General features: G+C 43.1%; 1 protein-coding gene across 1 annotated transcript in view; it reads right to left on the bottom strand.

Moving 5' to 3' along the window:
- Nucleotides 1-17,741, bottom strand: part of LOC124722430 (tachykinin-like peptides receptor 99D) — a 650,670-nt gene that overhangs the window by 555,908 nt on the left and 77,021 nt on the right. Inside the window, exon 2 of the mRNA XM_047247593.1 lies at nucleotides 13,704-14,049. Within this exon, the coding sequence (XP_047103549.1) occupies nucleotides 13,704-14,049 (346 nt within the window). The remainder of the gene's footprint in view (nucleotides 1-13,703; nucleotides 14,050-17,741) is intronic.

The raw sequence follows: 17,741 nt of genomic DNA, 5'->3' as shown, positions 1-17,741 counted from the left end.
AAGCTACGTCTCCTCTGTTCATATAACGCCTGTAGTCTCTCGTAGCTTTCACTTGTTTGCAGCATCCAAATAGCAAGGCCCTGTTTGCTAACGTTCCATGCGAGATCCTCCAATCTTCTAGACTGACGCCCCTGGAAATACTGAAAATACGGCTGCCCTTCTTCAGGAAACGCATGCTAGTCAGGCCCCTCCACAGAAACTACTCGAGGATGGTTCCACCGAGGGTGCAGCTGTCTGTATCGTCGAGGAGTGCAAGCCATCTCACTGTGACAAGTTCAGTGGTTCTTACATTTATGGATACCTAATCCAGGACATGAATGACTTTCGTAAATTCGCATTGGCTCTTCGCTATTCATTTTATTTATTCTCCTTATATATCCAGGAATTTGCTAAACATCGAAAATTCCTGAGCCACTGTTTCACAAAGACATGTATTTTTCAGCTTTATAAGCTTGTTGCTATGAGACTGTAGGGGCCTTGGTTGAGAACCCTAATGCTGTTGGCATATTGGAGAGTAGAGTGCGATGGAGAAGGCTGGATACTGATGACACAACATTAGCGGAATTAAAATTTATTACTATAAAGCTTACTGCCATATATCCCTCTTTATGACGGAGCCCATGTCAGAAGCGGCGCAGCGTATGACCTCGGAATGGCCTAATGCTGTCTCAGCAGTCTTCAGAGGACGTCTCTCTCTGGAGCCTCCACTCACGTAAACACGGTGTCTTGTCAACGACAGGTCACGCTGGCGGCCATCGTACTCCGTACATAAGGCGTTATTGCCCAGGACGGCTACTGCGTATTACCAGAGCACTCTCGTGGACACGGAAGGGGTGTGCTTGGGAAATCTCTCAACTGCCCTACACAGCGTGGAAGACGAACAGCAGCAAAACCCTTCCACAAGGAAGGCTGGGGTTGTCGATGAGTGATTACAGCTACCACTCACGGGCGGCAGTGAATATGACGCCTCCCGAATACTGCGGCGGGTTGACGATGCATCAGACACCATTAGTTTGACACAAAAATTTGGAGGTACACGTTTCCAAGGGTTCTTATTAGTGGTTGAGAGGCCAGCAGCTCACATCGGCCAAGTACAGTACTACTGAAGAAATTTAGAGAACTCGCATTTAAGGCTTACTGCAGAACGATTCTACTGCTGCCAATGCACATTCCGCGTAAGGATTAAGAAGTTAAGATTAGGGAGATTATGGATCATATCAATGCATACAGACAGTCGATTTCTCCTCGCACTATTTGCGAGTGGAACAGAAAAGAAAATGACTAGCATTGGTACAGGGTACCCTCCGCCACGCACCATATGGTAGCTTGCAGAGTATGTACGCAGATTTAGAGGTAAATAAAAAAATCTGATCATAACTACGTATTTCGTGATCTGAGTCCATAAGGGATATTGCGTATCTCTTGATCGTCATCAGATATCTGTTTCCTAGTGTTTATTGACGCTTTTTTCTAGACTGATATAACTGGTGCAACTTGTGATAAACCATAGTCATCTCATTTGAACGGTTTAGCTCCCTATACGTAGCCCTGTCTGTCCCTGACATTCTTAAGTTTTCGTATTCGCTTGTTGCCTGTATGCCAAACTTTATGTAAGATTTCTGGGAATTCTTTTACTAATCTTTTGTTTGCTCCAACCTTGGATTTTATCAAGTCAAAAATAGACGACATTTTTTTGCTATGTGGTCAAAGGCTGGCACAGGAATGTAGCCGCATCTGCGGACCAGAGTGGACGCCAGTGTCTGTATTAGTATGTCCGATAAACATCAGTTTAGTTTAGTTTCCGTTTCTTACATATTTCTCCGAGGAAGTGAATTTTGTGTATTTTACTATGTAGACTAGCGTTTATTAACTCACTATGAGTCTTTTTGAGCTAATTTTAGAGCATGTCTGTACGAAGAGACCGCCACTAGACTCCGTTTACGCCATGTGACTCCATATGCAGCTAGTGTGAGTACATAGCCTTAAAGTTAGCGTATTTATTTCCTGCAGTAGCTTTTGTATAAGCGACGTTTCTAGTAAAAAGTAACTGTTTATACGTCGATGGTCAGTAAAAAAATTCTGGCCACTGCGCAAAGCTGCCGTGACACCAGAGCGTCGGTGATTAGGCTTGCGACAATCTCGGTAACGTTGGAAGCCCCTGGTGACCAGGTTCGTGCTGCGTCTTATGGTACGCAGTATGTGACTGGTCCGTCTTCGCTCCAGAGTGTTACTGAGCGGAAGGCGAAAGATGGAACAGGACGCATGGTAGGCTCCTTATGTCTCAGCAACACGTACGAGGTACTACCAAGTGTTGATAAAGCGGCCGATTTTCCTGCTCAGTTTGGACAAGCGCAGAGGGCGTGTTTGCGTCACTGGGAGCTCCAACATTACGCTGATAATGGATCCCCTGAGGGAAATACCACGCAGGGCGTGAAAGAATGCCACTTTACACTCAGTACGTTTGCCGGGGGGTCTCGTCCATAATGTGGAAGAGGCCTTGTCACAGGTTATAAAACGCACTACATACAACTGGCTGTAAATAGTGGCACAAGTCAGCATGAATGACGCCTGATGGTTGGGCTCGGAGGCCATCCTCAGTTCGTTTTGGCGTGTAAGGCAGCAAGATTTTGTCACCATATATAAAATACTCTGTAAATTCTTTCCGATTTATATTTAATTAGATCATGGTTTGATGCAGAAGCGGATATTAATCATTTCATTGTCTGATAATGGCTAGCACCATGTACTAACAATTTCTGTAGTACTGCATGTCTGGGTGTAAATTAGAGGTGAGAACTGACGGAAAGGGCGACGTGGGCTACACTTTCCTTAGAAGCCGCTGTCGGCTAAGGAGGGACTGGGAAGTGGATTGTCATGTTCTGCAGGGGTGGACACTTACCACCCTGAGAGAGAGCAGAGTGATGAGGAGGGGGTTTTCAGCGCTGGAGGCCGCAGATCCCCCATAGCATGGACAGGGCAAGTTTGAGGCTGCACTCTGATGGGCCGAAAACATTTCAGAGTATTATACCTGGAGAAAGAGTTTTGGAGGCAGAACAACGTTCAGTGACGTCCTTTTAGTGTGATGGAATGCGCGGGCTCACAAACGATGGTCATGAGCTGATCTCAGAGCAATCTTCTCTTGAGAAGTGCTGCGTCGCACTTCCTACAGAAAAAGGCGGAGAAGTGTATTTGACTGGCGAACTGCTAAAGATGTGTGAGGGGAAATGGAAACTTCCAGAAACTGCTTACGAAAGCAGTGTGAGCTTGAGGTTATTCACTGGTAGATTTATGTCTTGGGAGTTTGTGCTTTTGTAATGGCCCCTGGAATTCGTCGCCTGTGCACAAATATAGTGCCGCATTCCCGGAGGGTGCTGGCATATGTCACGGAGAGGCACTTCCCTGTTGGTATGCATGGAAGACACTTCCCACTGGGAATCGATGCTGATACTTCGCTGGTGAGAACCACAGCAGGGAATCAGGCAATTACAATCAGGGAAGTGTTGCTTTTGACGCAAGCAACACGTGAAGTCGTTTCCCTCTGAGCAGAATTGTTACTCTGTTTCTCGATTGACGATTCTTTACCTCTCTGCGGGGTCTGATGCACATTTAAGTGCTTCTCTACAGAAGAATACTTGAATCGAGATTCTGTTCATGATTAGTGAGCAAACAGAAATCTTGACTCATGGTCTACCTTGAATTTTAACTTAGGGGCTTGCAAACGGCATATTTCGTCCGTTGTGTAGGCAGAGAACTGCAGTAACGCCACGTACATCATCTGCACAGCAGCCGTCGCCCCAACGAGTAGGTGATTGGCGCAGTACTTTTCCTGAAAATGTCAGTCAGGATGTAGGTCTTCTAACTCTCACCACTAATCAGTATCAACCAACTACGTCTCCGGATAAGAAAGGCAGGCTCGGTATAAGGAAAGTAAAACATATATTTTGCAAAACTCGAAATTACATTTAGGATTGAATCCGGCGTTGTGTACTCGATGTCTACAAAATTCTTTTTTTGCACTCATTACCATTCCGATAGTAATAATTACTTTGATGTGCTAAACGTAAGTAAAAACACAAGAAGATACTTCATTTCATGGAAATCCCTAGGTATATGTTGTCAACGCCAGAATCGTTTTAATCATTTGTAGGCGTGAGAATTCCATTGCGGAGACAACATTAGGTAACCAAAAAATACACATGTTATATTTTACTAACAGGTGAAGGAACTAACATCACATGTGTGGTGCTGGTTAAGCTGGCTATCTGTACCAGCGTACCCAGGGTCGACCGCGGTCCGCCGTTTTAGAGGAGAGAGTAGGGTCCAAACCAAAGTCTCCGATGACTCTACGATGGTGTCGGACGCGAATTTCTCGGCCTCTGCTATCAGTTAGAGAATTGCAGGGTTCCTCTTAATAGGTCAGGCGTGCAGTACACGCAGGAAATGACTACTACTTGTGCACGTAAAGGGACATGGCGTGCACATGAGGGCTTTTTAGATTAGAGAAACCCTCCTTCGGAACTGAGATACACTGCCTGCCAAAATCTAAGTTACATGAACCACAGTGGTCTCAGAGAATTCTCGTCTTCGCTGGATGTAGAAAAGTTTAATATTATATTAGTAAACTGCAGGAGCATGCAAGGAAAGATCCTAGAATTAGCATCAATTATTGAATAACAACGAAATACGAAGTTCAGATCGGAATGTATATCGTAAGGATAGGTTAGTCACGAGTGCAGTCGGCGTATGTATTGCAGTAAAGAATTCGATAATATCTAACTACGTTTTCATGGATTTCGAATATGAATGAATTAACCTGGGTAAAGCTATGCTTCAAAGATCTATCAAAAATATTAATTGGCTTGTTTCATCCTGGGTCAGGAGTTGTAGATGTAGAGCGCTTCAGAGAGGAGTTGAAGAATATCGTCATAGTTTTCCTGATAATGCAGTTGTAAGAAAATGGTATGTCAACAACCCAGGTACGTGTTGGGAGAATCATGTTATCAAAGCTGGTGTCACAGACAGTGATTTGTGTGATATTATACTCAATGTCTACTCCGCACATTACTTCGAGCAGGTAATTAGAGAAACAAGTCGTAAAAGTAACGTCCTACAACGCCTAACAACAAACAAGTCTGAACTTAGCGAATTAGTTCACATAAAGGAAGTTAACAGTGATTATAAGGCTGTGATAGCAATTTTGACTACAGTTTTTACTTGTAGTGATAAGAAAGGTAGAAATTTATTTTTGTTTAGCAAGATTGATTTTTTGGTTGGTTGATTTCCGGGAGGGAACCAAACAGCGAGGTCATCAGTCCCATCCCATTAGGGGAGGATGGGGAAGGAAGTCGGCAATGCCCTTTGAAAAGAACAATCTTGGCATTAGCCTGAAGTGATTTAGGGAAATGAAGATGGCCGGACGCTGGACTGAACCGTCCTCCTCCCGAATGCGAGTCCAGTGTGCTAACCACTCGCCACCTCGCTCGGTGCTAATCAAGAGTGACTAGATATAAACTGCAGAGTGTTCGCCCCTGGTTGCAGAGTGGTCAGCACGACGTAATGTCGGACCTAACGGCCCGGGTTCGATTTCCGGCTGGGTCGGAGATTTTCTCCGGTCAGGGACCGGGATGTTGTGTTGTCCTTACCATCATCATTTCATACCCATCGACACGCAAGTCGCAGCAGTGGCGTCAACTCGAAAAACTTGCACCAAGCGAACGGTCTACCCGACGGGAGGCGCTAGTCACACGGCATTTCCAACTGCAGAGTATCTGAGTAGCCAGTATCAAATATTCACTGCCGAGGGCGAAGACGCGCAGCACAAATGAAACAAAAAGAATCTGAACCATCGTTCAATATGCTTTAGACAAGAATGCAGAAAGCAAGGTGTTAAGGGATGGTAAAGACTCATCATCGCTTAATAGCCGTGTGAGAAAAGTGCTGCATGAACAAAGAGAGCTTCATCACACAATCAGATCAAATCAGTACTGGATCTGACGTCGGTATTTTTTCATCACATGTCAAAAGCTGTTTGGCAGTCTGACTTTCATTCGAATTTTATACGTTTTCGCAACCACCGTTTGAATAATACTGGAAGTTTTGAAAAAAATTGGTGAATTTCCTCCAATAATTGCACAGGCATACGGGTGTCTGAAATTGCTGGGCTTTTCTACAGTGCTGATAAACCAGGGATAGCCGAAATTAATACACCTATCACATAGCCTAGACGTTTAACTTTTGTTTGTGCAAAATACACTCCTGGAAATGGAAAAAAGAACACATTGACACCGGTGTGTCAGACCCACCATACTTGCTCCGGACACTGCGAGAGGGCTGTACAAGCAATGATCACACGCACGGCACAGCGGACACACCAGGAACCGCGGTGTTGGCCGTCGAATGGCGCTAGCTGCGCAGCATTTGTGCACCGCCGCCGTCAGTGTCAGCCAGTTTGCCGTGGCATACGGAGCTCCATCGCAGTCTTTAACACTGGTAGCATGCCGCGACAGCGTGGAAGTGAACCGTATGTGCAGTTGACGGACTTTGAGCGAGGGCGTATAGTAGGCATGCGGGAGGCCGGGTGGACGTACCGCCGAATTGCTCAACACGTGGGGCGTGAGGTCTCCACAGTACATCGATGTTGTCGCCAGTGGTCGGCGGAAGGTGCACGTGCCCGTCGACCTGGGACCGGACCGCAGCGACGCACGGATGCACGCCAAGACCGTAGGATCCTACGCAGTGCCGTAGGGGACCGCACCGCCACTTCCCAGCAAATGAGGGACACTGTTGCTCCTGGGGTATCGGCGAGGACCATTCGCAACCGTCTCCATGAAGCTGGGCTACAGTCCCGCACACCGTTAGGCCGTCTTCCGCTCACGCCCCAACATCATGCAGCCCGCCTCCAGTGGTGTCGCGACAGGCGTGAATGGAGGGACAAATGGAGACGTGTCGTCTTCAGCGATGAGAGTCGCTTCTGCCTTGGTGCCAATGATGGTCGTATGCGTGTTTGGCGCCGTGCAGGTGAGCGCCACAATCAGGACTGCATACGACCGAGGCACACAGGGCCAACACCCGGCATCATGGTGTGGGGAGCGATCTCCTACACTGGCCGTACACCACTGGGGATCGTCGAGGGGACACTGAATAGTGCACGGTACATCCAAACCGTCATCGAGCCCATCGTTCTACCATTCCTAGACCGGCAAGGGACCTTGCTGTTCCAACAGGACAATGCACGTCCGCATGTATCCCGTGCCACCCAACGTGCTCTAGAAGGTGTAAGTCAACTACCCTGGCCAGCAAGATCTCCGGATCTGTCCCCCATTGAGCATGTTTGGGACTGGATGAAGCGTCGTCTCACGCCGTCTGCACGTCCAGCACGAACGCTGGTCCAACTGAGGCGCCAGGTGGAAATGGCATGGCAAGCCATTCCACAGGACTACATCCAGCATCTCTACGATCGTCTCCATGGGAGAATAGCTGCCTGCATTGCTGCGAAAGGTGGATATACACTGTACTAGTGCCGACATTGTGCATGCTCTGTTGCCTGTGTCTATGTGCCTGTGGTTCTGTCAGTGTGATCATGTGATGTATCTGACCCCAGGAATGTGTCAATAAAGTTTCCCCTTCCTGGGACAATGAATTCACGGTGTTCTTATTTCAATTTCCAGGAGTGTAGCATTTAGCTGCACTGAGCGTCAGAAATGTTTTCTGCCATCTTTTAAATACTTTTAAATACACTGCCTTAAAAAAAAGTACACCTGGGAATACGACTTCGATTTTGTTTCTATGACGGCATATGTCACCTCGGGAATAGTAGATGTTCTTATAATGGTTTCAACATCTTCCGCCAACAGACAGCATAGTGGTATAGCTGCCAGAGCGTGTCAATCCTTTAACAGAAAATGCTCACAGCAAGAAGGCTGAGTGTGGTGCAAAAGTGTGATGCGAGCAGGCAACCATGCCACACAGACGCCCTCGTGCTTCCTACAGCCAAGTGAGTGAGTTTGAAAGGGGTCAAATTGTTGCCTTCCCAGTGGCGGGATGTTCCTTTCGTAGAAATGCCACACACGCTGAACGTGAAGTGTCAGTTGCGTAACGATGCTGGTGTCAGTGGTCACATGAACATCCTTACACCTGAAGACGAGGTTCTGGACGTGCACACAGCACAGATGTCCACCAATATCGTTGCATTGTAAGGGCAGCTGTGTTAGATCGTACAGCTACCACAGCACAGATAAGCTGCCTTTTGAGCCCAGCATGTCAACACGAACTGTTACGAATCGGTTATTAATAGTGGAAGGACAAGAACGCACACCTCTATCCCGTCTTCCAGTCACGCCACAGAGCGACGTGCACGCCTGGACTAGTTCCGTCAGAGGATTACTTGGAAGATGAAATGGCGTGCTGCGGCCTTCAGTGATGAAAGCAGATTCTGCCTGCACGCAAGTGATTGTCGTTCGCACTTACGGTGTGCAGTTGGTGAGCGCTGTCTCGTAGAGTCCATTTGTCCAAGAAGCTTTGGGCCCACTACAGGCGTTATGGTCTGGGATACGGTAAGCTACTACACTCGTTCACATTTGGTGGAGGGCACGCTAACCAGTGCTCATTACGTGCATAATGTTCTTAGACCTATTCTTCTATCGCTCTTGCCACAGGAATGTGATGAGTTGTTCCAACAGAATAATGCTCGCCCACACACTGCATGTTAAACTAAATGTGCTCTGTAAGACGTGCAGAAACTTCCCTGGTCAGCACAATCTCTGAACTTATATCCCATAGAGCACATGTGAATTATGATGATGAGATGAGAAATGACTCGTGATACTCGTCAGACAACAACTCTAACAGAAACACGTGAACAGATCAAAATGGTGTCGCATAAGATATCCCGGGACAGTATTCGCCGTCTCCACGATCAACTGGACGCTAGAGGCAGCATTTGCATTTCTACCTGTGGAATCTACACTATGTACACTTTGTGATCAACGTATCCGGACACCTGGTTGAAAATGACTTACTAGTACGTGGCGCCCTCCATAGGTAATGTTGGAATTCAGTATGGTGTTGGCAGATTCTCAGCCTTCATGACAGCTTCCACTCCCGCAGGCATACGTTCAATCAGGTACTGGAAGGTTTCTTTGCGAATGGAAGCCTATTATTCACGGAGTGCTGCACTGAGGAGATGTTCGAAGTCGGTCGGTGAGGCCTGGCGCGAAGTCGGAGTCCCAAAACATCCCAAAGGTGTTCTATAGGTTTCAGGCCATGACTCTGTGCAGGCCAGTCCATTACATGGCGGAGTGGCAGAGCGGTTAAAGGCGCTACAGTCTGGAACCGCACGACCGCTACGGTCGCAGTTCGAATCCTGCCTCGGGCATGGATGTGTGTGATGTCCTTAGGTTAGTTAGGTTTAAGTAGTTTTAAGTTCTAGGGGACTTATGACCACAGCAGTTGAGTCCCATAGTGCTCAGAGCCATTTGAACCATTACATGGATGTTATTGTCATGTAATCATTCCGCCATAGGCCGTGCATTATGGACTGGTGCTTGATCGTGTTGAAAGATGCAATCGTCATTCCTAAATTCCTCTTCAACAGTGGGAAGCATAAAGGTGCTAAAAACATCATTGTAGACCCGTGCTGTGATAGTGCCACGCTAAACAACAAGGGGTGCAAGGCCCCTCCATGAAAATACGTCCACACCATAACACCACCGTCTCCGAATTTTACTGTCGGCACTACACACGCTGGCAGATGACTTTCACCGGGTATTCGCAATACCCACACCCTGCCATGGGATCGCCATATTGTGTACCGTGCTTCGTTACTCCGCACGACGTTTTTCCACTGTTCAGTCGTCCAATGTTTAGTCTCCTTATACCAAGCGAGGCGTCGTTTCGCGTTTACCGGCGTGATGTGTGGCTTATGAGCAGCCGCTCGACCATGAAATCCTAGTTTTCCCACCTGCCGCCTAACTGTCATAGTACGTGCTGTTGATCCTGATGCAGTTTGGAATTCCTGTGTAATGGTCTGGATAAATGTCTGCCTATTACACATTACGATGTCGACCTGTACGCTTTTGTGCTCTACGTGTCCCCTCACGTTTCCACTTCACTATCACGTTGGAAACAGTTCACCTAGGGATATTTAGGAGTGTGGAAATCTCGCGTACAGGCGTATGACACAAGTGACACCCAACCACCTGACCTCTTTCGAAGTCCGCGACTCCCGTGGAGCGCCCCATTCTGGTCTCTCACGATGTCTACAGACTACTGAGGTCGCTGATATAGAGTACCTGGCAGCACAGTGCACCTAAAATGAAAAACTTATTTTTTGGGGATGTCCGGATACTTTTTATCACGTAGTGTACTTCTATGGGTATTCTGGCTTGGTTCGATATCTGGTACCTCAGAACTGTTTGTGATGCTGATCTCAAAGTGTAATCATATCATGTACTCGAAGTGCAGCGTTGCAACAATAAATCTTTAATGAATCGGGAACCTCTAAAAAGTCTTCCTTCCGAACCTTTTTATCTGGCAGTGTACTTCTTCCAAATATTTGATGTGTTCTTCCATGCATTTCGGAAATACAATGATGTTGTCTGAGTACACCGTACAGTTTTTAGGTTTCATGCGACGAATGACACTATCCAGCAGTCTCTGAAATGTAGCTGGTGTGTTAAGTCCGAATGGCATTCTACGATACTGCTAATGACCCGATGGTGTTGTGAAGGCAGTTTTCAGCCTATCTTCGGGAACTACTTTTAGTTGGTGATACTCACGTCTCAGATCTATTACTGAAATATTTCTGCACTGACCCAGATTCTCCAATGAGTATGGTATGCGTCAGAGTGAAGAGCCTTGGTCTTCAAGTATCTGTAATTGCAACGGCGTCTATACTTCATAGTACCATGAGGTGATTTCTTGGCAACGATAAGGACATGTGCAATTCATCGACTATCAGTATGTTCTCTTATTTCTTTATGTAGCTTCTGGTCAATAAATTTTTCCATCACTACTTCCAGATGATTGGGTACCCAGTGTGGCTTCCTATACACTGGAGCACTGTTACTTGTAAGTACATGGTGTCTTGTATCATGCGTCACTGGTGATGGACCATTTGTGTTAAAGAAAAGGAGGGATCACACTAACGAAGCTGCCATCGAATGGCATGTTGCTGGTCCATTCTTAAGTCAGAATTCCTTTCTACGATACTGCAAATGACGCGATGGTGTTGTGAAGGCAGTTTTCGGTCTATCTTCTGTTAACTACTTGTATATTAATACCATCCGCACGCAGTTGACGTGAACAAATGTATGGGCCTGAAGATGACGTTGTTAAAGCGTTGAAACTAGTTGCCAAAATAAAATCGACACTTTAAATAACGCTGGAGAAATTTCTTAATTTTTAATATAAATTGATACCAGCTGACGTCCCACTGTCCTCCATTTCAACTATGGATGTACGAAGGTACTACTTGTAGTTGGTGATACCCACTTCTTAGATCGATTACTGAAATATGACTCCACTGGCCCAGATTGTGCAATGAATAGAGTATGTGTCAGTGACAGTCATTGCCTTCAGGTATCTGTAATAGAAACAGAATCTGTACTTCATAGTGCCGTGAGATATCGTCGATCACTTCCTCCGAAATGATTGAGTTTCTTACATAAAGCCCATGCACTTAGGGTTTGCTGGCTGCTCAGGTTGTCATATGACCTGCCAGTGTCTTCTTCATCCAGAACATCTAAAACTGATGCTTAACATATACCTTTGTCTGTATCTCTTGCTCCTCAGTTCATCACTCCTTGTCCCTAACTCTTGCTCTTAATTTCACCACGTCATACAACGAGCTTTTCAGAAATTAGATTACCATAATTTTTGGAAATACGCGTAAATATTCCAGGACTAAACTGTTCATTGTTACTTTGTCAAGTAATTTGGTAAGGAAGGCGTTATCCTCATTTCTTATTTTCACCCCATTTAAACATCACAACGAAAATGTGACAGTTTTGTTTCATATTTGCAAGTATGGCGTTATAGTATAGGTAATTTTTGTGGTAAGATATTTTTAGGTACTTATTTCAGGCGTGCCTTCAGTGGTTCTTGGCATGCAAATTACTCAGATTTGCTGGTTATGTTTGGCGGTAAATTCAGCGTATTGTTACCTTTAAATCCAGTTTGTTACGGAAATGTCAGTTGCGACGTCTGTGAAACTGCTCATAATGATTTCCTTAACGCAGTGACAAGCGAAGCCTTAAACGTTAAGAGACACATCCTATTATCGAGCGTACACTTTAACAATGAATATTTTCATTTCAGTGTGACAATAAATTTACTGTGGAAAAGTGAAACGTGTATCTCTACAGTTTCACAAAGAGAACTACGTTATTAAAACCAGACTTACAGAAACTATTCCACAGGTGCATTCTGTTTTCACTGATGTGCGTTGAGAATTGTGCATGCATGGTTTCTTTTCGAACTATCGTTTACTGGAAGAATGTGAAACGAGAAAATAAGCGAAATCGGTATTTTCGCACTGAAACAGTTTCGACGTCTATCAACACTATGAGTGGGATGAAACAGAGGCCTAAAATTATAAGCACGAAGACCCATAATTTCGGACTGGTAGTTAAATAGAGCATCCAGAATGATTTTCTTTGTTTGCTATCTGGAACTTCATTGTGATGTAAAGTGTAAAATTTCGGAATACCTGCTAAACAGCTTTTCTAATTTTCTTGTATCCTACCTCAAAATGTGAGAAATCAGTAACAGAATGATACCATGCTTGTTTAATGGAACTGTGAAGTGAATATTATACTGTACGGAGATTGCTATTGAGGAAGTCGTAAAATGAGTAAGGATATCCTGTCTGCACAAAGCAAGTTAGATGAACTTAAATGACCTAGTACCTCACTGAAACAATGCAGCCACACGTCAATAATTCAGTTTCTAGAATGGTGGAACGATTGAGGAAAGCCACCATAAGGGCACATAGGTCTTTCCACATCTAGTAGCAAAACCTTAGTGATTATAGTTTGGGAAGAAAATTTATGTATTATTTGGCAAATCCCAAAGTATATACAGTTTATCTTCTTTTTCTTTGACTTATTGTTTGTAAGGAAAAGTATTACGATACTGATCTACCGTAACCTGCTTCTTCTGATAGTTTCAAGAACATTAAGGATACATAAAATGTAAAACTCTCCTCAGTACAAAGACTGGTTTAAACAACATATTATTTTACTGGCTATGGCCCTAATGGAGACATTATGCCCTCGCACTCCTCTAATCTTTGAACTGATTTCATTAGGGATTTAAAAGGAAACCTGAAGTTTAACCTGCGCTCCGAACCAAAGTACTACTTGGCATTTTCGGGTTAACAAAATATTACCATTGCTCACCTTCCAGGATACTTACTTCAAAATATTCTGTTTCAAATACAGTCATATTCTCATACTTTCCTTAAAATAAGTTTACTAAATTATAGAGCAACACAGAGGCTAGAAATATACGCTAGAAATATTAGGCTGTAGACATGATTTTGTGATTTTCTTTCAGCCACCGTATCTCATTTATTATAAGAAACCACAATTATTTCTGAAACGTTCCTTGCCATTAACAATTTTCGTTAGTAATTATTCTTGCCCCTGTCTTATTTCTTGTACTTATTTCGCTCACTAACCTTTTCTCAAGTGAATGTTTCTTACCTGTCGATTGATATAGCCATGAGCGTGAAGACCGAAGCACAGATGGAGAGGACGGCGACAAACTGAGTGATCTTGCAGTACGTCTCCCCAAATGGCCAGTCGTTGTTCAGCATGTACGTGTAATTGAAGGTGACGTTTAGTGTTGACACCATCGCATCAGCTATCGAAAGATTGACGAGGAAGTAGTTGGTAACTGTGCGCATCCTCTTGTGCGCCAAGACAATCCACATCACAATCAGGTTTCCTCCGGTTCCTACTATAACGATGCCTCCAAAGAAGACACTCCATAAGATTTGCCGCCACCAAGGTAGTGTATATGGAATGTTGTCAATATCGCTGCTGTTTCCTGATAGTGGAGAGGTTCTGTTTACCAGGGAAGTATCATTCATCACACAAGCCGCACTCGTCGTATTGCTTCCGCCCATCAAGAAACAGTCACCTGTGTCAATCTCCATCTCTTCCACTATACGTCTGATTCGGAAACTTATATTCACCTCTTCGGTACAGGTATGCACAAGAAACTGGAATGCACTATCGCAAACGGGACTTATCTCAGATATTCAAAATCTGATGGGTATAGTATTCTCTTATTCAGAAGTTTTTGTCTGACGCTTGCAAAAGTATTTGCAAGTCTGATACTCGATATATGTGAGTACACAACACCACAGTAGGTCAGTAGGTAGATAAATGTTCCATAAGTCAACAGATATTTATTCAAAATATAACTGAAAAATATTTCTTTGCAGATTAATAATGTTTCATTTACGTTTTACCTCTCTTGTTCCAAGTAAAGCTCAGATATTTCAACTAGTGTTTCTCTCTTTGTCTATACGTAGTTCTGAGAAGACCGACTAGATAAATACCGCACTGTTGTCCGAAATTGTTACTCTCTTACAAAGAGTGAGAAATAATAACCTTTATTTTCTTTATGAACTTTTTTTTATTATGCGACTGAGGAATCCCCTACAAATCCATAAGTAACGTATTAGTATGTTGGTAAATACTAACTGTATTGAACAGTTAATGTCAAGCTACAAAATCCAATACATTTAAATCCAGCTGAATGTGACGACGTCACTATAGAATTGTATAGCAGATCGATGAGCTGCACTTCACATTAATATCAACATCTTAGTACACAAATTATTGAAACTTTTGGTCCATCTGTGGCAATAGGCGTTATGATAGCTCTAAAATGTCATGGTCTCAGAACTGTGAAATTTCATGTCGTAACGGACACTGCAGTACTGTTCCAATTCTAAGCAGTTTGGAATAAGTGATTTAAAATTGTCATTATATACACATAGTAACCGAGCGGTTCAGTGATTCCCAACCTGCTCTCTTCAACAAAGTCTGACGATTAGACCAGGTGTGTCAGTTACGATAAATACGAGGGACTTCACATCCAAGATCTATTTTTGCTTTGAAATCTACTGAGTGCTGCACAATACATATGCTGTGAGGAATTTGACTTTATTTTCAGCGCGTTGGAGACAAGCGGAGAAATTTAACCGATCTTCGTGATTCCACAATCAGGATTCAAGTCTCAGGCAAGTATCACATCTTATTTTCCTTGCTGGTTATTCACAAGATCCTCTAAATATTTATACTGCAGTTTTTATGTCACTCTAAATATGAAAATTGGTTCTCGTACTCGCACAGGGCTGTGGCTCGGTATTTGATTTCTCTTTCCAGTATTTCGTCAGTACATATCTGAGGTTGATTTTTGCTGTATTGTAGGCATGCGTTTCTCTCCCACACAACCCGTGTATGTCCCAGAATTGAGGAATACCAGGGAAACTCACAATACGTTCTTCAGTGTGAGTTGATTATCTAATCACTTACGGCTCTTCTTTCCTTTAAATACATGTCCTTAACTGTGACTATGAATTTCTTTTAAATAATTCCTCTATAATCACAAAAGCATCTTTCAAATTCTTTCCTTTGCGTCCAGAACAACCAATAATTTGCAAAATAAAAACGAATTTCCCATAAATACCGTGGCATATATTACGTTCAATGTTCTTACTAAATTTAAAATCAGCACTGAACAACCAACGTTTAACAAATGCGCAAACTTAACATTTATGTAAACAGGAAAGCAAAAGTCGTAATATGGATACCACAGATAGCGGAATTCGGCTATTTTACTTCACAGTAATTGTTTGCGGGAAGTTACATGTATGATATTTTCGTAACTAAAATAGTCTTCGGTTATTTCAGACTTCTACCAATGTAATATATCCTCTTTCTTTACTTTGGACTGAATCTTTTTTTAGGAAAGTTTGACTAGAATGCTTGAACACTACTGCAGATAAAGTTTGTTCTCATTCACTTAGTGATGGTCCCTAATCGGATATTTGAGTATTGGCCTGATGAACGTCATTCCAGGTCGCCAGTGCTACTCCTGCGACGTCTCCCTAATACGATGGACCCCATCTGGAACAAACAAAGACAAGTTTGGTTTCAGTTACCTGACTTAACTAGATTACAAACAGAGAAAGCTCTGTGTAACATATTAAAAAAAATTAAAAATGAATTCAAAACAAGTAACACCGTTTTAGTTTACAAAATTTTCGCCGATTCAGCTACTGTTGCGTTGATAAGAAAGACAGATTTCGAAAGAAATATATAGAATTAGGTGACTCTTATTTTTTAAGATTTAATTTTCCTTTGAGTTACCCTCACTTTGATTTCGTTTCACAAATAAGTGAGTTTCATATCGCGTATGAAGCAGAAATAACAAAAAATCGTATTTTATTTTCAATGTTCTTGTTCATCGATTAAGTATCTTTTTATGGCGTAGAAACTTGAAGCTATACTCAGATAAAACTTAAGCACGTACTGCCACTCGTCCTATAATTTTTGTATATTATTTATTGTAGTCCATGAAGCTGATGCGTTTCTCAGACTTACCACATAAAACTTTCAGTTTAATAGGTAGGTTTCAGGTGCTGATGAAATCTTTAATTCCATTCCCCATCAAAGACCTATCTTAAAAAACTTGTCACTCGAATAAAATCTGTAAAAGGTACTCTCACGGCTTTGTAAATAAACTGTTCAATCCAATCAATAATAACTTATGGGCTCTGATCGAATCATATTTGAAGTATTTCAACAGTTTCGGTTGGTGACCTTGTATAACGATTCACTGTAACGACCATTTTCATTTGTTTTTCTCTTGGCCATTTAGGATTCCAGATTTCCTAATTAAGAGAACAGGAGACTGGTAAAACAAGAGATATTTCTTTTCAGTGTTCGTAAAGGCACAAGAATTATCACCATCGACTCCTTGATCTTTATAAACGTTCTGAAAGCATACCTAAACCCAAATACAAGTATCGCGAAAGTAAATATATTCTGTCAAAAGATGCATTTCCCATCCACCTCGAATGATGGACAGCCGCTGGTGCACGGGGAGAGACCCCGCCAGACGATGTTTTGGGCAAGAAGGATCGCAATTAATTCCAAAACTTCGCAGTTCAGCTAGAGTCAAACGACCGAAATATTCGTAAAATTACTACCACTCCAACCTGGACTTTTTTCTCTTTTCTTTTCGAATACATTGACCCGTATATTTTATGTTAGATGTATATTAATAGATAGTGTACTGAATTTCTGCGTCTCATATTCGCTTCGTTGTCGTCTCTTCACCATTACCTTTGCCTCTTTTTCAAATTACTGGTGATTGATCTCGTGGATGAACTTTGGTTCTCCTGTCAACTGTGGATTGATCAAAAACTGGTTATCTTTTGTAATGATAATGATTTGCAAGGAATTATCAAGTGCTATGCACACAAGGCCTTGGTAAAAGAAATTGTTGCCTTCCAGTTATGACACAATGACGACTTTTCAGAATTTTCTTTTTAATGTTCCCTCTATTGTTGATACAATCTGCTAATGTTGACATGCAGTCTATTAACTCGTTTTTTACAATCCACACATTTCTCAAAGCGTAGGTTCAAGAATAGCTAACGTTTAACTTTCATGCGCAGTTAATTTACACCCCGCAAATTGTAAATGAAATCCGTTAACGTT

This window comes from Schistocerca piceifrons, chromosome X (assembly GCF_021461385.2).
Source record: "Schistocerca piceifrons isolate TAMUIC-IGC-003096 chromosome X, iqSchPice1.1, whole genome shotgun sequence".
Lineage (NCBI taxonomy): Eukaryota > Metazoa > Arthropoda > Insecta > Orthoptera > Acrididae > Schistocerca > Schistocerca piceifrons.
This window is presented reverse-complemented; position numbering and strand designations above follow the sequence as displayed.